The sequence below is a fragment of the Mustela erminea genome, chromosome X (assembly GCF_009829155.1).
Source record: "Mustela erminea isolate mMusErm1 chromosome X, mMusErm1.Pri, whole genome shotgun sequence".
In the NCBI taxonomy this organism is placed as follows: Eukaryota; Metazoa; Chordata; class Mammalia; order Carnivora; family Mustelidae; genus Mustela; species Mustela erminea.
Window position 1 is genome coordinate 82,873,056 of NC_045635.1, and position 22,934 is coordinate 82,895,989.

The window sequence follows — 22,934 nt, forward strand, 5'->3', positions numbered from 1 at the left end:
AGGAACCTGGGATACCTATACTTTTATCAGACAATACAGACTTTAAGACAAAGACTGTAATAAGAGACAAAAATGTCATTACATAATGATAAATGCATCAATGCAACAAGAGGATATAACATTTGTAAATCATTTATGCACCCAACATAAGAATATCTAAACATATAAAGCATATATTAACAGACCTGAAATGAGAAATAGACAGCAATACAGTAATAGTAGGGGACTTTAATATCTCAATTTCACCAATGCATAGATCATCTAAACACATTAGACCAGACTCAATAGACATACAGAATATCCCATCCAAAGGCTACAGAATACACATTCTTTTCAAGTGCACACAGAACATTCTTCAGGATATATCATATGTTAGGCTACAAAACAAGGTCTCAATAAATTTAGGAAAATTGAAATCATATCAAGCAACTTTTCCAAACACAATGGTATACAACTAGAAATCAATTACCAGAAAAAACTGGGAAAATTCACAAATAGGTTGAAATTAAACATCATGCTACTGAACAACACGTGGGGCAAAGGAGAAATCAAAATATACCTTGAGACAAATAAAAATGGAAATACAACATTCCAAAACTTATTGGATGCAGCAAAATGTTCTAAAATTGATTGCAGTAATGGATGCACAACTCTTTGAACATAACTACTGAATAACAGATTTTAAATTGGAGAATTGTCTGGTTTGTGAATTATGTCCCAATAAAGCTGTTATTTCAAAAAATGCATAGAACTATACACATACAAATGAGTGTGTGTAAAACTAGTGAAATCTGAACACAGTTTATATGTTTTGTTGATGTCAATTTCGTGGTTCTGATATTGTACTATAGTTATATAAGGTATTACTGTTAGTAATAGGGAAAATAGGGAACCCCAGGTGAAAAATACATAGGACCTCCTTGTACTATTTATATAACTTTCTGTAAACTATGATTATTTCAAAATAAAAAGTTAAAAAGGCAAAATATAATTCTGATTATGGATGCTTATTCTTGCTAAAAACTGGAAATAATACAAACATCTTTCAAAGGATCAAATAAATACACTGCAGTATATCCATACAATGAAATCTTACTCAGCAGTAAAGAAACCAACTATTTAGACACACAAAAACTTGGAGAAAAAAAACTTGGATGAATTTCAAAGTCATTAGGCTGAAGTTAAAAAACTAATTTCAAAAGGTTATATACCCTATGATTCAATTTATATAACATTCTCAAAATGACAAAATTGTAATGATAGAGAATAGATTACTGGTTGCCAGAAATTAAGAGTGTGTAGGGGGAAGGGTTGAGGGAGAGGTGTAACTATCAAGAAATAGCAAAGAGGAGTTTTGGGGGCTGATGCAATTGTTTTATATGCAGATTATGGTGGTGGATACATGAATCTATGTGTGTTAAAATTGTATGGATAGATGTGTCCTTTAAAGGTCTATTTTAAAATATGGTAATTTTTAAAAGAAAACAAATGCTAAAAGAAAGGAAAGAAGAGTAAACCTGTAGATTAAACAAGATATTAAAGTATCAAGTTTTCTGGGGTGCCTGAGTGGCTCAGTCAGTTAAGCACCTTCCTTCAGCTCAGGTCATGGTCTCAGGAATAGAGTCCTGCATTGGGTTGCCTGCTCAGCTGGGAACCTACTTCTCCCTCTGCCCCTTCCCCTGCTCATGCTTTCTCTCTCTCACTCTCTCCCTCAAATAAATAAATAAAATAGTTTTTTAAAAAAATCAAGTTTTCTAAAATGGGCAATACTACAGTGTGTAAGGGAATGACTTTGGCTAATGGCAGAGTAGGCAGCTCCAAACTCCCATTCATCCACAGAAACACTGGAAAACAAGCAAAAACGGTCAGAACCAATGTTGTCAGAGCTCTGAAATACATGGGTTTACAAGCAACCACGTGAACACTGATTTTTTTAAAAAAGGAAACTTAAAAATGACAAGAAAGCTTTGTGGTGTTTTTTTTTTAATTTTTTATTTTTTATAAACATATGTTTTTATCCCCAGGGGTACAGGTCTGTGAATCACCAGGTTTACACACTTCACAGCACTCACCAAAGCACATACCCTCCCCAGTGTCCATAATCCCACCCCCTTCTCCCAAACCCCCTCCCCCCAGCAACCCTCAGTTTGTTTTGTGAGATTAAGAGTCACTTATGGTTTGTCTCCCTCCCAATCCCATCCTGTTTCATTTATTCTTCTCCTACCCACTTAAGCCCCCATGTTGCATCACCATTTCCTCATATCAGGGAGATCATATGACAGTTGTCTTTCTCTGCTTGACTTATTTCGCTAAGCATGATACGCTCTAGTTCCATCCATGTTGTCGCAAATGGCAAGATTTCATTTCTTTTGATGGCTGCATAGTATTCCATTGTGTATATATACCACATCTTCTTGATCCATTCATCTGTTGATGGACATCTAGGTTCTTTCCATAGTTTGGCTATTGTGGACATTGCTGCTATAAACATTCGGGTGCACGTGCCCCTTTGGATCACTACGTTTGTATCTTTAGGGTAAATACCCAATAGTGCAATTGCTGGGTCATAGGGCAGTTCTATTTTCAACATTTTGAGGAACCTCCATGCTGTTTTCCAGAGTGGCTGCACCAGCTTGCATTCCCACCAACAGTGTAGGAGAGTTCCCCTTTCTCCGCATCCTCGCCAGCATCTGTCATTTCCTGACTTGTTGATTTTAGCCATTCTGACTGGTGTGAGGTGATATCTCATTGTGGTTTTGATTTGTATTTCCCTGATGCCGAGTGATATGGAGCACTTTTTCATGTGTCTGTTGGCCATCTGGATGTCTTCTTTGCAGAAATGTCTGTTCAGGTCCTCTGCCCATTTCTTGATTGGATTATTTGTTCTTTGGGTGTTGAGTTTGCTAAGTTCTTTATAGATTCTGGACACTAGTCCTTTATCTGATATGTCGTTTGCAAATATCTTCTCCCATTCTGTCAGTTGTCAACTCTACGCCAATAAATTTGACAATCTGGAAGAAATGGATGCATTCCTAGAAACATATAAACTACCACAACTGAACCAGGAAGAAATAGAAAGCCTGAACAGACCCATAACCAGTAAGGAGATTGAAACAGTCATTAAAAATCTCCAAACAAACAAAAGCCCAGGGCCAGACGGCTTCCCGGGGGAATTCTACCAAAATTTAAAGAAGAACTAATTCCTATTCTCCTGAAACTGTTCCAAAAAATAGAAATGGAAGGAAAACTTCCAAACTTATTTTATGAGGCCAGCATCACCTTGATCCCAAAACCAGACAAGGATCCCATCAAAAAAGAGAGCTATAGACCAATATCCTTGATGAACACAGATGCGAAAATACTCAACAAAATACTAGCCAATAGGATTCAACAGTACATTAAAAGGATTATTCACCACGACCAAGTGGGATTTATTCCAGGGCTGCAAGGTTGGTTCAACATCCGCAAATCAGTCAATGTGATACAACACATCAATAAAAGAAAGAACAAGAACCATATGATACTCTCAATAGATGCTGAAAAAGCATTTGACAAAGTACAGCATCCCTTCCTGATCAAAACTCTTCAAAGTGTAGGGATAGAGGGCACATACCTCAATATCATCAAAGCCATCTATGAAAAACCCACCGCAAATATCATTCTCAATGGAGAAAAACTGAAAGCTTTTCCGCTAAGGTCAGGAACACGGCAAGGATGTCCATTATCACCACTGCTATTCAACATAGTACTAGAGGTCCTAGCCTCAGCAATCAGACAACAAAAGGAAATTAAAGGCATCCAAATCGGCAAAGAAGAAGTCAAATTATCACGCTCTGTGGTGTTTTTACCTACTCTTGCTTCACCCCTCCCCAGCTCAGTGGTGGTCTTGAAGATGGCATCCTGCATTCCCAGTGTGTGGCCCTGGTCCCTGGTTCCAGAGATCATAGAGCAGACCTTACTCACAAATTATTGTGTGGATCTGTTTTAACCCATCTGGGGGCTACCTGAAGGACTGACACAAGGTTCTAGTCTTTGCTTCCCCTAAATCAGAATTCATTCAGGGCAGAAAGTGATGGGCACTGCTCAAAAATATTGTAAGGTAAACAGAATCCTGCAGCTGTGCAGGTTATCAATAAGCCGTATCATCAATATACCACTTAAATTCCTGGGAGAAAAATCCAGGACAAAAGTTCCTTTGGGAAATCAGAGCACTCAAAAGTGCCTGTGTATTTAGAAAGCTATACACAGGGGCATCTGGGTGGCTCAGTTGGTTAAGCATCTGCCTTTGGCTCAGGTCATGATCCCAGGGTCCAGGAAAAAAGCCAATGTCCTATTTCCAAAGCTGTCAAATAGGAAGAATCCTCTCTTACTTAGGAAAGGGTCAGCCTTTTTGTTCTATTCAGGCCTTTAGCTGATCAAGTAAGGCCAACAGATTGGGGAGCACAATTTGCTTTACTCATGTAAATGGGTATTGTTGTTGTTTAAAGATTTATTTATTTATTTATTTATTTATTTATGAGAGAGAGAGGGAACACAATTGGGGGAGTGTGAGAGGGAGAAGCAGGTTTCCCACCGAGCAGGGAGCTCAATGCATGGCTGGATCCCAGGACCCCAGGATCATGACCTGAGCCAAAGGCAGATGCTTAACTGACTGAGCCACCAGGTGCCCCAACTCAGGTAAGTGTTAATCTCATCCAAAAACACTCTCACAGAAACACCCAGAATAATGTCTGACCAAATATCTGGGCATCCCATGACCCAGTCAAATTGACACATAAAATTAACTTAACAGTACGTGTATTACGAATGTACAAAACAACTTCACTGAAGAAAGTCGGGTAAGTACTGACCCAAGGAACTTTGCAAATAAGTGGAATCTGTAACAGCAAAAGCAAAAGGAAGTACATAGAGCATTCTACTCTAGCTGATCAAGTCACTCGCAGGCGTGAGTTAAGAATTCTAACACTGCTATATATATGCATACAGGGATTGAATAATCAAGTCAATAGATCATGGATGATGGAAGCTGGGTTGCTCATTGTTGGAGTGGGAGGTTACATATGAGCCAAGGGCAAAGGCTGGAATGATCCAAGTGGTGATGGGTTAGAGTTGAAAACATCAGTACAGTCTCATTTAGTACACTATACATACACACTGTCACATAAACATTTATAGGTATATACACAAGTTAGTAAACAAACATACATTTCCTTGTTCTGTCGTCTGAGTGGGCCTAGAAGCAATGTCACATCAGTAGCAATGAGCACATCTACTACCCAGATCTTGATTTCTAAGACCATTCTCTAATGAAAGGATCCAGGACTCCTCAAAGAAATGGCTGATTCTATGACTAAGGCAGGGAATACAGAAGATGAGCCTGAAACATCTGATAGGGCCAGAAAGCAATGAAGTGCTAAAACAAACAAACAAACAAACAAACAAACAAAAACACACAATAGAGGTGTGTCAGAGGGATACAGGAGTCTACTGAAAGAATGCCCAGTGCCAAAGTTGGAACAATTTGAGCAGAAATAAATAAATAAATAAATAAATAAATAAATAAAGTAGTACTGGATTATAACTCAAAGTATAAAATAAATGCCCATGAGTCCATATTGTATTAATAAATGATTTAATAAACAAATGAGTGAAAATAGACAAACTTCCCATACAGAAGAATCCCAAATAATTTATGTAAATACTCTACTTTTAAGGAGGTGGAGCACAACTCTGCCTTCCTTAAGTGTGGGCTGCACATAATGACTTTCTTCCAAAGGGTCTAGTATGGAAAGGGGAGAATAGAGTAACTTTACAGTGGAGAGACCTGACAAACACCACCTCAGCTGGGTGATCAAAGTCAACATCACCAGCAATACATCATGTTGGTAGCATGTATTCATGATATGATGTAAAGAGGAAGGCCTTTTCCTGTGTGCTTTCCTCCCAAGAACACATAACTCCAGCCTACTCATGAGAAAAATAGTATACAAACACCAAGTGAAGAGCATTCTACAAATACCTGATCAGTACTCCTGCCAAGGTCATCAAAAACAAAATCTGAGCAACTGTCACAGCCCAGAGGAACCTAAGGAGACTTGACAACAAAATGTACTATGGGGGGGCGCCTGGGTGGCTCAGTGGGTTAAGCCACTGCCTTCGGCTCAGGTCATGATCCCAGGGTCATGGGATTGAGTCCCACGTCGGGCTCTCTGCTCAGCAAGGAGCCTGCTTCCTCCTCTCTCTCTGCCTGCCTCTCTGCCTACTTGTGATCTCTCTCTGTCAAATAAATAAATAAAATCTTTAAAAAAAATGTACTATGGGATTCTAGATGGGATCTTGGAACAGAAGAAGGACACTAAAGAATATTGCTTCCAGTGAAATTCTAAGATGTAACTAAATATATTTCCCAATACATAGATTAATTCATTAAAAAAAGAATAGTGCTTCATTAATTGTAAGAAAAAATGCACCATACTAGCACAAGATGCTAAAAATAGAGGAAACTGGGCGCGGGGTATATGGGAAATCTCTGTAGTATCTTTGTGGTTTTTCTGTTTATCTAAAACCATCCTGGTGTGCCTGGGTGGCTCAGTGTGTTAAGCCTCTGCCTTGGGCTCAGGTCATGATCCCAGGGTCCTGGAATCAAGCCCCTCATTCGGGCTCTCTGCTCAGCAGGGAGCCTGCTTTCCCCCATCCCCCGCCTGCCTCTCTGCCTACTTGTGATCTCTATTCGTCAGATAAATAAATAAAATCTTTTAAAAAATAAAGTTTACTTTTTAAAAGTTCACCAAAAACAGAGTAAGTAAAAAAACAGTTTGGCCAGAAGAGACAAAGAGGCCCAGAGCAGATGCAGTTTCTTTGGTCCCTGAGAGCATCTCATTCACACAGCCTGTGAGACCCTTAACCTAATATACAGGTTCTAAAGCTGGAACACCCAGGTTTGGATTCTGGCTTTATCACGTACTAGCTGGGTAGCCCTGGGAAAATTATTTAATCTCGTTGTGAACCTCATCTACAAAAAGTAGGAATGACAGCCCCCACTTTTTGTCAATGTTGTAATAAGTATTAAATGAGTTAATATGTATAATGTACTTACATGAGGGCTGACACATACTAAGTTCTATATAAATAAAGATCTACTTTGTATAAAAAACACTTTGTATAATATATATAAATACTTTGTAAACTGGAAAAAAAAACTATGATGACTAAAAGTTCATTTAGTAATTAGCTGTAATCATGTAAGGTAGGAAGATGTGGGTTTGGTTGCTATGAACTAGGCAGTAGTTGCCATAGATATGTCAGAGCCTTGACAGCCATTGTTAGGCCATCGCCATACCCTTCACAAGCAGGCAACTGAGCTGTATTAATCTGGCAAGAAGCCTAGAAAGCTCAACACACCTTCCTATTACTCTACATATCTTATGTCTTTCATCCAAAAAGAACCAACTTCTAATCAGATAAATAATTAACCACCTCAAGGTAAGCAAAATATATCATTATCTCTATTTACAGAAAAGAGAAATGAAGGCTTAATTTAGGTGATTTCATCCCAGGATACTTAGGAAAGACACTGGAAATGAAAGAAAGGACCACTAAACCCTGGCTCAGTTGTTTTCCTCCTCAGTTATCCTATTTAACCTTCTTTAGAGGTCTTGAGGAAAGACTTGTGTGATGTCGGTTTGACTTTTCTTGGTGACACTAACAAGTACAGAGAACCTGAGATCAAGCTAGGAACCTTGGCCAGTTATCAGGACATAGACATGAAGCTGCTACTGGTCTCATTTCAAAGGGAGATGGCTATTGCAGAACCCAGATAATTAGGCTCTGGTGTTTTCAGTCTCCAGGTCTTTTCAGCTTCAGGAGCAAAGTGGGAATAAGGCTGGATTTGATCACAAGCCATATATAAGGTTTCGTTTTCATCAGGCATAAGCCACAGCCATTCTCCAGGAGGTCCTTATGGGGAACCAAACGATTTTCCTAGGGAATAAACTGTACTCTAAGTAGTGCTATGAACTGTGAGTCCCTATTTGGAAATGGCAATTCTCCAAAATAGGGACTGACTCTGCAGAACCTTGTTACGTTATCCACTGATAAATTGGACATGCCCTGTGCTCATGAGGTAGCTAGGCAAAGCCCATCTGAAGTATCAGTTGAAGTGTTTCACTAACTCAGTGGGAACTTCCCCTAGTTCTGGGATCCAATATAATTAGTCAAGAGGAAAATGTAAATCAAAACCACAATCAGATACCACTTCACACCCACTAGGATAGCTATAAACAGACAACAATAAGTGTTGGTGAGGATGTGGAGAAAGTGGAAATCATTTGCACTGCTGGTGGGAGAGTAAAATGTTGCCGCCACTTTGGAAAACAGTCTGACACACCTTCAAAAGGTTCAAAAAGGTTTAAAAGGTTAAACATAGAGTTATCATATGACCCAGCAATTCCACTCCTCGGTATAGACCCAAGAGAGCTGAAAACACCAGCACCATTATTCATACGATCCAAAAAGTAGAAACAATGCAAATGCCCATCAACTGGTGAATGGATAAACAAATTGAGGTATACACACACAGCAAAATATTATTCAACCAGAAAAAGGAACAAAATACTAATTCACACTACAACATGGATAAACATTGAAGTGATTGTCTAAATTGCCCTTTTTACTTAGGTGATCACTTCCAAATATCACTGCACTTTGAAACCACCAGGGGAGCTTATGCAGCTCCCTAGAATCTTAAAGAGTGGGGTATATTCACTGATGTTTGAAATCTGTTAGACTAGGTGATCTCTAAGGTCCCTTACAGTTCTAGAAATTGTATGAAATCTATGACAGTGGGTCATCAATACATACATATTTGAAGCAGAAAGCAATAAAAGAACCAAGCCCAGTGGATAGTTGTCACTTGGGTCTCCCAATAGGTCCTTCTTAAAATCTAAGCTGGTTCTTCTCCAAGGTTTTGCTGTATACCCCATCCCCACCCAGGACTGAACGGAGATATTCCTAACTGATGAACTATGGCTAAAGGGACAGGCCATAACTGGTGTTATCATGCCCATGGTTGCTTGCTTTAATAAGAAATTCCTCCCACTTTGCAGGTACCTTCCAGTGGAGTTGAGAATTACCAGTTTCTCCCTCTGTGACACTTGTAGACAAGGCTGGATAGCATGAAGTTATGGACTTCTGACTTAAGACTTTGTTTATTAGCACCTGTGAAGTCCTAAGATGACTGAGGCTCAGTGTTAATAATGGGGCTGATTTTTCATTTATTTGTTTCCCTTAATATTAAAGGACCAAGCTGAATCATGTTCCGGCTGCTGACCTCTTGCTGGTCTCGGCTAAAGACAACTGAAGAGACACGAAGGTAATATTGCAATTATTTCTCTAGACGTATTCGATTCCCTCCAGTGTATTGGCCCAAAGTCCCTCAAGGGACTAATCTTCATGATATATATTGTAAGGGAATGTGATTAAGCAACGTCTGCAAGATTGGAGGCAAGGTTGGGGAGGATGGCCAATTCTATAAGGCAAGTAAATCAGGGAATAAATGCATCCTTGGAGGCTTTAGGAAGGGGTTCCCATGCCACTTACTACCACCTTGGCTGTGCTTTTTATGGTAGATGCACTGAGACTCCTACAGGCAGAGCCTCAAACATCAATGAAGAATAGAATTCTTTGTTTACCCTAAGAACTAACAGTGCTTTTTAAGGCTTTGGCTCATTTTTCTTTTCTATTTCCAGGAATGTGACCATCATTATCATTGGATTGGACAACTCAGGCAAAACTGTTCTTGTGGAGGCTTTCCAAAGATGTAAGGAATTAAGAGCATTATATTCTGGTTTAGGTTTCCTATAATCCCCACGGGCCAATTAAATAATCATTCCTTTCTTCCTAGCCTTACTTCATGGCCGTCAGGTTCCGTCTTTTGAAGATAATCACTTCCCAACGCAAACGCTCGCATGCTCACATGCACACACGTGCGCACACACTCACACACACATTCCTCGGGTACAATTAGCCTGTTTATGTAATAACTGTCACCTCTCCCTTTACAAGACATCCTAATTGAAGGTCCTCTCATAGTGTCAGTATGAATGAGCTCAAACTATGTAAAGTACTGCAGTCAATTATAAAGGATAGCATGTTTCAAACAGTGTCTAGTTTCAGAACTCAATTAAAGTGGAATTTGGTCTAGATAAGAGAGACAAGTGTAGGATGATGAAGAAGTTTAATAACATGAAACTCTTTGTGACAGTTAATATAGAGGGTTGGAGCTTGAGAAATGTTGTCAGTTCAGAGGCATGCACGCTTAATACCAGATCTCCAGTTTAATACCTTGACATTTCAAACAATAGTTATACAGAATTTCAGGGAACTACTATTCTAGTTGCGAAGACCCATCTAACTGCTGGTCAGCCAAATAGGGAGCCCAGCATAGGATGACCTCCATCTAAGTGTATAAAACTGAAAAAGGGGTGTGATGATGTGGCTGAGCTTTACATAACCTGGGCCCTCAGCAAAGTACAGGCAACGGCTCATCTGACTCCTCTGCCACTTGTTTACTGGAAGCCTGCATCAATCTCCTTGAACTACAGTGACTGCCTGCTGGTTGATCTTGCCATCTCCAGTTGTCCCCCCAGTTCTCAATGCACACAGTTGCCTGAAGGATCTAATACAAAAATCTGATCATGGCACTTCCCTGCTCAAAACCAAAGCTTCCCCTTTATGATCAAAACAAAATTTAAATTCTTCAGCAGCACGCAAGGTCCTCCATTATTTGGTCCTTGACTTCTCCAGCTTCATTTTCTCACCCTCTCTGATATGCCCCCTGATAAAGCCAAAACAAATTATTTGCCACTCCTCCGTGATCATAGCATTCTAGTTCACATGCCCACACTCTGTACATGCTGTCTCACTACCTAACAATTCATCCACTTCATTACCTAACTGCTTAATCAAATGCCCTCAGACACAAGCCTACACTTGGCCCCAGCTTGACCTGGGTCATCCCTAATGCCCAGCGCCTCCTTCCTCAGCTCCTGCTCTATTCTGTGCCTCCTCTAGCTTGCACTTATGACATCACTGCATGATAGTAAGTCCTTCTCCTAGACTGTGAGCCTCTTGAGAAGTAACAGATCTTTTCAGGCCTGTATTTTTAGTCTCTGTGCTTTTAGTATCCTCGGGCAGGAACTCAATAGTTGTGGAATGTTCTCCCCCATTCTCCTCAGGCAACATACTGCCTCTTTACAACTTCTCCATCCTCCCCCTCCCTGGTCTTTTCCCCTTATAGGCAGCAGACTTGACATACTGCCTCTCCCAGTTCTTTGATAGGCAGAAATGGCAAAAAGGTAAGGGGTAGCAGGAAAATCAAGGAGCCAAGATAAGTCACAAGATTACTGATGAAAGTGGGGATAATTTTTAGAGCCCCAACTCAGCCCCAGCCTCAGATTCCCATCCAGTCTGGGTGGGTCCTAGGAATCTTTTCTAAAAACTCCCCAGAAAAAAAAAATAAAAACTCCCAGGTGTTTCTGATGGCCAGCCAACTTTGGGAAGCATTCATCTTGCAATTAGCCATGTACTATTTTGTCTGTGAGAACCGTGCCTCCTTTTCATTCTAATTCCTCAAGGAAAGAGCCTATAGTCTATTTGACGTGTTACTGTATAACTTGCCTTGTGCTTGGTGACTACCTTGGGGCTGCTTCTTAAGCCAATAGGTAGATGGTTGTGACTTCATTCAAAGAATAGTTTTGAATGGTGAAGAAGCAAAGTGTCACTGATGTCACAATCTGAAGGCTGTCGAGGGCCATCTTTGGCCATGCAGGACAACCAGAGTTAATCTAGTACCCAAAATGCAATAGCTTGCCTCCCCTGTTCCTGCAGATGTTTATGATTGCCAAGAACAAACAATAACCTAGGAAGGAAATTTCAATCTACAAGTTCTAACTTGTGTGAACGTTTGAAGATACCAGCTACAAAATATGTTTGGGATATAAGCCATTATTATCAATGACACCATTCACTATAACTGTTCTGCCTGGCATGGTCCCATGGGGGCAAGAAACCTAAACATGAGCATGGGCAGCTGCCCTAAATGAGGGCATTTAGAGCAGTGCCTCTCAAATCCAGCAATAGCTTTCAATTACCTGGGGAGCTTTAAAAAAATGTTTAAGCCCCAATCCAGATCTGTGGCATCAAACCTTTAAAGAATGAGGCCTACTGTCACAGGGTTTAAAAGCTCCACAGGCGATCCTTTGAGCGTAGTGAGTACTGAGAGCCTAAACTCAGAATCACCTGGGGGGATTTCACACCTATTGACTCAGGTGCCTGGAGGTTCAGATACTTTGGTCTGGGTGGGCCCACAGATACAAAATCTTAACAAGCACATCAGAGGATGCTGAGACACAACAGGCATGAGTTTCATTGCTCTCTAAGGCTGTGAGTCTCAAGCTTAAAAGTACAGAAAAATCACCTGGGGATTTTCTTCACTATAGGAGTTAAACATGCAAATGCCTGGTCCCAAACACAGAGGTTCTGATTTATTTGGTATAAAGTAGGACTTCACGATCACCTCTATGTATCTCTGAATCAGAGTCCCCAGACTGTGCTTTAGAATGTAGATACAGGCGAGCCTGGGTGGCTGAGTGGGTTAAAGCCTCTGCCTTCGGCTCAGGTCATGATCTCAGGGTCCTGGGATTGAGCCCCGACTCCTGCTCTCTGCTCAGCAGGGAGCTTACTTCCCTTCCTCTCTCTCTGCCTGCCTCTCTGCCTACTTGTGATCTCTGCCTGTCAAATGAATAAATAAAATCTTTTTAAAAAATGTAGAGATAAATTAGACTCAGTGCCTGTCCTCAGAGAGTTTACAAATTAATAGCAGAAATAAAAGAAATTTAAATTATCAGGAAATAACTTCTCATGTCTTCTAAGGTTCACCAACAACAGATTGCATTATGGAAGGAACTGGTAAGGTTTCAAGTAAAAAGAAAAAAAAAGAAACTAGGGGAAATGTTTTGCTCTGACAGAGAAAAAAATGATACAAATCTTGCCTAGGGCACCTGGGTGGTTCAGTTGGTCGGGCGACTGCCTTTGGCTCAGGTCATGATCCCAGACTTCCAGGATCGAGTCCTGCATCGGGCTCCCAGCTCCTTGGGGAGTCTGCTTCTCCCTCTGACCTTCTCCTCTCTCATGCTCTCTCTCACTCATTCTCTCTCAAATAAATAAATAAAATATTTTTTAAAATTTCTTTTAAAAAAAGTCTTGCCTGGATGCAGGAAATAAGATTTAAAAATTACCTATGGAATTTCAACCTATTTACTAATGATTTTTAAGTAATCTAATACATAGCAAATGCCATATCAAAGTTGTGACTGAAAGCTATGTTATCTGAAAACTATAATTAAAAAGATCATTGACTAACATGAAAATGTAATAATATATATTATATAGATAATATAATATAGATTATATATATATATTACACACACACACACACGTAAATATGTGTATAGTCATACATTTCCGAAGATTTGAAAGCATCTTACTAATATCTCAGCTAAATTACTCGTTCTAGCAATCCCATGGAAAGTGTCATAGATAGATCTAAGACTATATATAAATAAAAAGCTGCTGATTCTGGTGTTAAAACTCCCAGGTATGAGTATAGAGAATCTATAAAATCATTTTACTACTAATGTGGGGAGTGAGCCAGGTTGGACTGTGAGTTCAAAAGAATGCAATGTGTATAAAACTGTCATTTTGAACTGCATTTCTATGGGGCTGAAAGAGGTATGGAACATTCTATGGGATTCTATGCCCTGGCCATAGCCTTGAAACAGTAAATGCATCTGAGTTTGGAATGGTTTCTTGGAGGAGATGAGGAAGAGGACTTCATATTTTCATCCACAGTAATAGGCACCATAAACATTTTTTGAGTACCTTCTATATGTAAGGTAATGCAGAGCCCCTCCCTGACAGAGCTTACATTTTAGTTGGGAAGACAGGATACGCACAGAATGAGGTTAAGAACCAGTTCACTAGACCACATGCTCAACAAGAGCGAGAGAAATGAGAACTGGACAGGTCAGAGAGGCTTCCTAAAAAAAAGTGGTACTTGAGCTAGGCCTTGAAGAAAGGCTGGGAGAAAAGGGCCCCTTGTTCATTCGTTTGTTCATTCATTCATTCACCAAAATTCATTCAACAAATATCTGTTCTGCCAGCTGTGTGCCAGCTTCTGTGCTCAGCATCACGAATACAACGGTGAACAGAACTGAAAGGGTTCCTGTCCTGTTGTAGTTTAGAACTCAGATAACAAAATCATAGACTTTATAACACTAATATGTGCTGTGAGTGGTAAGCCTAGAAGAAAGGCACCTTGTCTAGACTGGCAGATGATGGTGTGAGTTAGGGAAAAATTCCTAGAGGCAACACGATCTAAACTGATATATTTTTAAAAGATTTTATTTATTTATTTATTTGACAGAGAGAGAGATCACAAGTAGGCAGAGAGACAGGCAAAGAGAAGGGGGAAAGCAGGCTCCCTGCTGAGCAGAGAGCCCAATGTGGGGCTCAATCCTGGGACCCTGAGACCATGACCCGAGCTGAAGGCAGAGGCTCAACACACTGAGCCACCCAGATGCCCCTAAATTGATGTATTTTTTTAAAGGCACTAAGCAAACGGAGAGTAGTGGGAAAGTGTTCTAAGCGGTGGGAATAGCATGTTGTGAAGGCCCAGGGCAAAACAGAGCATGGCATTCTTGTGGCATGGGAAGAACACGAGCCAAGGAGCAGAGTGAGGAAGAAACTGGTTGTGTAGCAGGAGCTCTGTCAGACCAGTCAGGTCTGGCAGGTTAGGAGGCAAAGGGGCCAGTATTCTATCCTGGGAGCAGTGGGTATTCACTGAAGGCTAGTGAGCCAGGAAAGGGTAGCATGACCACGTGCTGGCTGAGGAAGATGAATCCATGAGTGTGAGCAGAATGGCAAGATGCCTCATTTGGATTCCACAGAGCAGGCTCTGGTCAAGGTTCAGATCATTGCTAACCAAATTCTTATGTCTAACTCTATTCCCTTGCTTTGTGGTTGCTAGTACTTCCCAGTAGAATGGACAATTGTATGAAACCTGAACTGATTACACTCTTGCTGGATGAGTATGAAGTTTCCATCTATGACCTGAATGGAGACATGAAGGGCCGAGAAATCTGGCCAAACTACTATGCACAGGCACATGGACTTGTTTTTGTCCTGGATTCCAGTGACTTAGGCCGCATGCAAGAAGTGAAGATCATCTTGACACATCTGCTGGCTGATAAAAGAGTGGCAGGGAAACCTCTCCTACTGTAAGCCTACACTTTTGTGCCCAATTCCCCTTTCCCATGTATCCTCAGAAGAGAAGTAGGCAGGAAGGGTGGTCCCTTTGTCACACCCAGTGTGACCTCCTCTTCCCTTCAACTCAGTGAAAGGAAGTGGGCCAGTCCTCTGGGGTCAGTTTTCAAAAGCCACTTGCCGTCTCTGACCCTGAGAAGGTGGCAGAAAACAACTCCTGTTTTGTATAATTGATATCAATGGACTCCTCGTCTCACCAACTACCCAAGAGTTATATAACTAGCATTCATTCCAGGGTGGCAATTCTGGTGGCCCATCATTCCTCACCCTTCCCCCACTCTGTTTTTGTTTTTTTCATTCCTCATTAGTACCCCCAATTCAAGCCTGAACAGAGGTTGGGAGGGTGTGTTAAAAACTCCAATTCTATTCATATCCCAGTTAGCCATTCTAATTCAAGTTTGATGGCACAGAGTAGAGGAAGAGAGAAGTGAGGCCAGGGGATTATCTTGAATTCAAATTATCTGTCCTCTTCTTTTCTCCGCTTAGAGTTGGCTAGAAACATTTCTGCCTCATCCCATTGGTTATGTTTGGTTTTTTTTTTAAAAGATTTTATTTATTTATTTTTATTTGACAGAGAGAGAGAGAGCGCGCGAGCGAGCGCACAAGTAGGCAGAAAGGCAGGCAGAGGGGGAGGGGAAAGCAGGCTCCCTGCTGAGCAGAGAGCCCGACTCCGACTCCGGGCTCCATCCCAGGACCCTGGGATCATGACCTGAACTGAAGGCAGAGGCTTAACCCACTGAACCACCCAGATGCCCCCCCATTGTTTATGTTTTTAAAGCAAGTTCCTAGATATACAGTAGTTGTACTAGATTTAATTGGTTCTCTGCCTCCTTCCCTTTGCTTGCCCTTGGCCTCAATTTCTGTTACACTCTTCCTCTTCTCTTCCCTTCCTCTCTCCTATGCCATGTTCTAGCCTGGCAAACAAACAAGACAAGAAGGATGCCCTCCTACCTTGTGATATTATTGAATATCTACTCCTAGAAAGGCTAGTGAATGAGAACAAGTCCCTGTGCCGAGTGGTAAGTATCAACTCCCCTTCTTCCCCTCCCTCCCTCTCACCCTCTTGAGCCCAGCTGATGCATCCCCTGGCCCATTCCATAATCAGCCCCATCTGCTGGGTCTCAGGCAAAGCCTCTCCCCCACAGACAACATCTACAGTGATGATTTCTGACTCAACGCTGACAGTAAATAATGCATTCTTAAGACACTTTCACATCTGTTTTCTCATTAGGCCTTCAAAATAGCTCTGTACAATTAGAAGTTTCTATAGCCTCATTTTATGGACAAAAAAGCTAAGGCTCAGAGGCTATGAGTGACTTGCCCAACGTCCCGCATCCAGGACATGACACCAAAATCACTTTATTAAAGGACCTTAACTCTTCTCTTTTCGTTTACCTTCTCAGGGGTGGGTCCTGGGTATCTCCTAGGAAGTCTGAGAGCCTCTATAGGCATAGCAGAGATTAAGGGTACCTCTGCTCTTGGCTGAGAATAATTCGGACTTTGGGTTCAAGGGTTCCAGTCCTTTCTCTTCTCTTTCTGTCACAGGAACCCTGTTCAGCCATCAAAAACGTACAAAGAAGGAACCATCAGCCCATAATTGAAGGGCTGCGCTGGCTATTAGCTGCCATTGGGGATAAGTATGATGAGCTGTGTACTCGTCAACAGGCACTCACCTTGAGCATCCCAACCTCCAAGGGCACCAGAGGCTCTGGGGAAAGATGCTCATCAGACAGGTACTGAGCGCCTCTATTAGGTGTACTAATAAGAACAGATGCAGGAGTCAGTCTTCAGTGTACGCAGGGAGGTCTGGGTGGCGTTTGGATTCTGCGCTATGCTGAGCAAGTGTTTCCAGATCAGTTGGCCCAAATGGGGCTAGGGCAATGACCATGAACACTCCAAAGTTGTTAGACCTCCCCTCCCCTCATGTTAGTGGAATGCATTGTAGAAAGGTAAAGCCAAACCTATTGGTATTAGAGCATCTACAAAACAGGGTTCCTGTTGCCTGGTTTGCCACACAGAGGAGAAAAGGAACATGAGCTCCTTAAGAAGCTGATTGAAACATTCTGTGGCGAAGAGTTGTAAATCTACCCTACATTCTCTGCTTTACGTTCTCTGTTCCTCCCAATAATTAGGAAAGATGAGGGACAACAGGAATATGGAAAAGAAGAAAAATGAAAAAAAGAACAGGAGTTGATTAAGGTTTTGAAGAATAAAAGACCTAAATGTCCTCTTGCTCTCTCTTTCTCTCCAATGTCCAAAGGCATATAGCAGGGATGGGGTCATAGCTACATTCAATTGAGGAGGCTGAAGTGTGTCTATTTTGCTATTGCTCTGTCTTTCCTCTCTTCCCCAGCTTTGCTACCAGGATGGGACTGTCCAAAGAAAAAAGACATCATCTAGGACAACACTCAGTGGAAGTTAGGCCCCTAAAGCCAATCCTACAGGTAAGTGGCTCTTTAAATATTACTGCCCCAGGGACCAATCCCTGAACTGTTAGAGCAAAAACTGACTTTTCCCCCCCCTCCATCTTCTTGCTGTACAGAAAGAAGGTATAAGATTAAGGCCTAAAAAGAATATATCAGTAACGTTTGCTTTAGATGAACCCATGGAGGAAGGTGAATGTTCTGGAGGAAACAAAACTCGGAACACTACTGAGCTTTGCTACAATCAAAGTGATGACTTGCAGCCCCCAGCTCCAATTGTCAATGATCTTTTTGAAGGTAAAGCTGGACCAGTGGTTAGTCAGAAAATATAGAAAAGAAAATATAGGCCTTCTCTCATAATTTATAAAAGAGTATTCCTATTTTGAGTTGGAAACTCTTTTCTCATACTAAGGTTGGTGGGTAGAAGAAGCAGGTGAGGTAGAGGGAGTGTGCTTGGGGACTACCCTCTGGTAGCCCAGTAAGATCTCCTAGCACTCCAGCACTGGTGACACAAGATCTTTGCACAGCTATCAGGTTATCTTAAAGGTTATTATTTCCAGTGGTGGAAGTACAAATTGATACAAACTTTATGGTGAGTAGTTTGGTTGTCTGTCTCCCTCTCTCAATATGTATGTGTGTGTATGTGTGTATACATATACATATACACACATTCCACTTAAAGTTATGTGTGTGTATTCCACGTTAAAAATGTGGAAACCCGGGTGCCTGGGTGGCTCAGTGGGGGTTAAGGCCTCTGCCTTTGGCTCCGGTCGTGGTCCTGGGGTCCTGGGATCGAGCCTCGTGTCAGGCTCTCTGCTCAGCAGGGAGCCTGCTTCCTCCTCTCTCTCTACCTGCCTCTCTGCCTACTTGTGATCTGTCAAATAAATAAATAAAATCTTTTTAAAAAATCTTGACCTTCTCCTCGCTCATGTTCTCTCTCACTGTCTCTCTCTCAAATAAATAAATAAAATCTTTAAAAAAAATTTTTTTTTTAATTTTTAAAATCTTTTTAAAAAATCTTTTCCAGCTAAAAGTTGGAAACAAGCTAAAGGACTAATAGTGGGAAATGGCTAAATAAATTATGGTGCATTCATACAATCGAATACTATGCAGACATTACAAGGCATAATGTTGACATAATATTACTGGCATAATATTTACTGACATGGAAAGTTTTCCATAGCCTGATATTTTGCTAGAGAAAATGGTAAATCAGTCTAGCATGTTCAGCATGATATGTACACATGCACAAAATATCTGAAGGGAAATCACCAAAAAGCAGTGGTTTTATCTAGGGGTGAGATACTAGGTGATTTTGAGGAGTAAAAGGCCTAGGTGACTTTCTCTGGATGTATGGTTTTTTGGAAATTCTAAAACAATCATTCCTAAAACAATAAAGGCATTAAAAAAAAAACCTGTGAGACCTTGAAGGCCCATTGTTGTTAATGGCCACTCCTTTCCAGTGTTTCTTGGGACCCCACTGTCCATGATGGTCAACTGTCAATATTATGTCACCTCTGCTCTCCAAGGGATCTAGCCCTTCAGGCCACGCCAAAGCCTTGGGTTGTTCTACCTATACAGAGGGGCCTAGCCTTGGCCAGGGCCACTGAGGAGGAGAAAGGTACTGCTCCGGAGACAAGGGGTGAGGATGAGAGCTGAGTGGAAGAAATCTGGTAGACATGCAGAGGAAGTGTTTTTCTAGATGTGAGGAATTACCCCTAAATCTCTGTCTAAAACTGAAATTCATTTTTCATTTCTATAATCTCAGAACCCAAGGCAAAAAAAATACTGGAGACATGGGACACAGAAGAGATGTTACTAGAAAATCCCTGTGAAGAAGCCTTTGGATCCTGTGGTTAGTATTCCTTATATGAAGGGGAGAGGGAAGAGGGCAAGACTGATTGAAAGTATGAGGCCAGGGCAGAGGGCAGGTGTCTGGAGGGATGCTGTCTACACCACTGCTGGGTGTAGGGGCCAACACCCTCCCAACCGGGAGTGATCTGGGAAGGACAGGAAACCTGGTGCTTAGCTTCACTTTGCAGTGACTCACTGTTTTCTTTCTCTTATCAGACTTTTAACAGAGTACAAAAGAGAAAAATGGAAGGAAAAAAAAATCTCCTATCATTCCCTCAGTAAATAGGCTCATCTCTAAGAACCATCAGGACTGCTCAGTTTTTTCATTTCTATTTGTTAATACCACTAAAGTCCCCCCTACCTACAAGTTTACCTACTTTAACATCACATCCCTGTGGACTCCCATTGTTCCTACCATCTGTCAAGTGAAGCTTACACCTGCCCCAAGAGGCTCAAGAAAAGTTAGGCGGCATCCATTTGAGAACGAAGATGACTTTTGGCAAAGAAGAACAGAGATGTCACGTCTCTGCCCCTGGGTGCTCCTCATGAAGCCCATGAACAATAAGTCATGGGTGACCAACTGAAATTGAGCCTTAGAAGTAAAGGGTCAGGTTGGAATTCCATTCTCCGCCCCTGAGGTTCTTGGGTGTAAGGGGACTGGTAGAAATAAATAGAACTTCGCTGCTGAGAACTGTGTCCTGCTGAATCATTTTGTCATGCCTCCAGAAAAAAACAAAAACAAAAACAAAAACAAAAACACATCTTGGTTTTAAATGCCCAGCCATAGTCTGTGGAGCCTGTGACAACAATTGCCTCACTATTGCTCCAAGAAACGGCAATGGCTGCTTCTCCCAACACTTGGGTTAGGTATACAAATGCTGTCTGAGCTTCATGTACACATTCAACCCTCTGATAATCCCAAGGAAGGTCGTGGTAGTATTTACTATTCCTACAACTATTACTTTCACCACATTGATCGGGTGCCTTCTGGACCTCAGGCCTTAGGCACAGGCCTAAGTTCTTCACATTCATCATCTTATGCACAACAATCCTTAAGGGTGGGCAGTAGACCCACCTGCATTTTCCCAAATGCAGGAGCTAAGGAGCAGACAAGTTAAATGACTTGCCTGAGGTCCCACACCCTGTAAGAAGCAGAGCAGGGATTTGAATCCAGATCTGATTCTAGAGAAGGTGGCAGGCCAGAAAGATTTGTTTATGCTCTTCTCAGATTCCATGCAGAAAGGAAAAGCTACATCGAGGAAAAGTGAAGTGTAGCCATGCCCAAGTCAGGAGAATTAACTTAGATAGGGATAAGCACACCAATAGCTGTGGCAGATGTGGTGACTGAGTACTTCTGTTTGGCCAGGTGCTGGGCTAAGTGCTTACATAGTATTGCTTTTGTCATTTTACAGAAGCAGGAACTGACATTCAGTGAGGTCAAATAATTTGTCCCAGGGCACCCATGAGGAAGTGGCAGAACTCGTTTTCAAACTAAGATCCAACTCCAGAACCCATGCTCTTAACTCTTACCTTATGCTCCCTCAACTAGCCCCTAATTGTTTCTGAAGGATAGAAACCTTGCACAGAATGATCAGTCTTACAACCCCACCTAGACTGCCTGACACTGTCTAAGCCTGCATCATTTGTTATTATGCATTACATATGGTCTTATCTCTGAAAGAACCACCCGAGGCACCTTCTGGATCTTTTTTAAAAAAAATTTTATTCTTTTATTTATTTGACAGAGAGAGCACAAGCAGGGGGAGCAGCAGGCAGAGGGAGAGGGAGAAGCAGGCTCCCCACTAAGCAGGGAGTCCCATGCAGGGCTTGATCCCAGCACCCAGGGATGATGACCTGAGCCAAAGGCAGATGCTTAACCAACCGAGCCACCCAGGCACCCCTGAATCTTTTTTTTTTTTTAAGATTTTATTTATTTGAGAGAGAGAGAGAAAAAATGAGAGGGGGGAGGGGCAGAGGGCAAAGGACAAGCAGATTCCCGGCTGAGCAGGGAACCCAACACGGGGCTCAGTCCCAGGACCCCGAGATCATACCCTGAGCAGAAGGCAGACACCCAGCTGACTGAGCCACCCAGGTGCCCCCCACTTGTGGATGTTTGATAGGCTTCTGACTGAGGCTCAGCCTATTAGTCATTGAGCTGGAAGTAACCTTACAGAGCCTCTAGTCCAACCTCAGTTGTTAAATAGATGAGAAGTCTAGGGTACAGATACGTTAAGTGACTTGCCCAAGATTGCACAGCTGACCATTGACAGAGCTGCTCTTAAAATCCACATCTCCTGGGACGCCTGGGTGGCTCAGTTGGTTAAGCGTCTGCCTTCAGCTCAGGTCATGATCCCAGGGTCCTGGGATGGAGTCCTGCATCAGGCTCCCTGCTCAGTGGGGAGCCTGCTTCTCTCTCTGCCTCTGCCTGCCGCCCTGCCTGCTTGTATTCTCCCTCACTCTCTCTCTCTCTCTGACAAATAAATAAACAAATAAAATCTTAAAAAAAAAATCCACATCTCCTGTGTGCCCAAACCAGTACTGTATCTTTCTAATCCAAACATACTGCTTCCTCCTTGGGTCTTCCATGGCCACTCTCGACCCACCTACTTTCCTCCAACTTGCCTAATAAATGTCACTGGAGAATTCTGTTGACAGTCATTCTCACCCAGCAAGTCAGCAAATAGCTCTACTGAAGACGAGTTTTATTAAACAGGAAATGTAATTCAACAAACTTGGGTTCTTAAGAAAACTGGATCACCCACATTTGTCTTTACAGCATGTATGTTTATGAGGTACGCATGCTTTCTCAGCCAAGAGGGAAGTGTGGTTAAAAGGGGGCGGGAGTGCTACCGATGAATGTGGGCAAGTTGGGGAATTTAAGTTGAAACAACCTGATAAATCTGCATTTCAGTATATTGGCATGCTTCCCTTTGTACAATGTATGTGTTCCTGAGCGTCAACGGAATTTTTCTTACATAGAATCCATCAATCACAGTTATTTCAAGAATATCCCCCCAAATACAGCCTGCATACCTCTATTTATTTTTTGAGTGAATCTTAATTTTGTTGCTGCATGCTGTTACTGTACTTTCCAAATCCCATATCAAGCTGGGTAACCTTGGCAATTTCCCCCGGGAAGACAGAATTAAGAGTACCTACCTCACAGAGTTGTTGTCAGGATCAAAGGGGAAAATCCACATAAAAATATTTCACATAGTGCCTGGCACATATTAAGTAGCTCATTAAATGTTAGAGGCTATTATTATGATTAGGGGA

At 41.8% G+C, this 22,934-nt stretch overlaps 1 protein-coding gene across 1 annotated transcript; it reads left to right on the forward strand.

Annotated features, from left to right (window-relative positions):
• Nucleotides 1-7,338: 7,338 nt before the first annotated feature.
• Nucleotides 7,339-20,340, forward strand: ARL13A (ADP ribosylation factor like GTPase 13A). Its single transcript, XM_032330989.1, has 10 exons — nucleotides 7,339-7,482; nucleotides 9,298-9,370; nucleotides 9,747-9,817; nucleotides 15,086-15,335; nucleotides 16,295-16,400; nucleotides 16,927-17,114; nucleotides 17,735-17,825; nucleotides 17,924-18,101; nucleotides 19,573-19,659; nucleotides 19,875-20,340. The coding sequence occupies exons 2-10, from the start codon at nucleotides 9,312-9,314 to the stop codon at nucleotides 19,880-19,882; spliced, it is 1,038 nt and encodes a 345-aa protein (XP_032186880.1). The 5' UTR covers nucleotides 7,339-7,482; nucleotides 9,298-9,311; the 3' UTR covers nucleotides 19,883-20,340.
• Nucleotides 20,341-22,934: the final 2,594 nt, after the last annotated feature.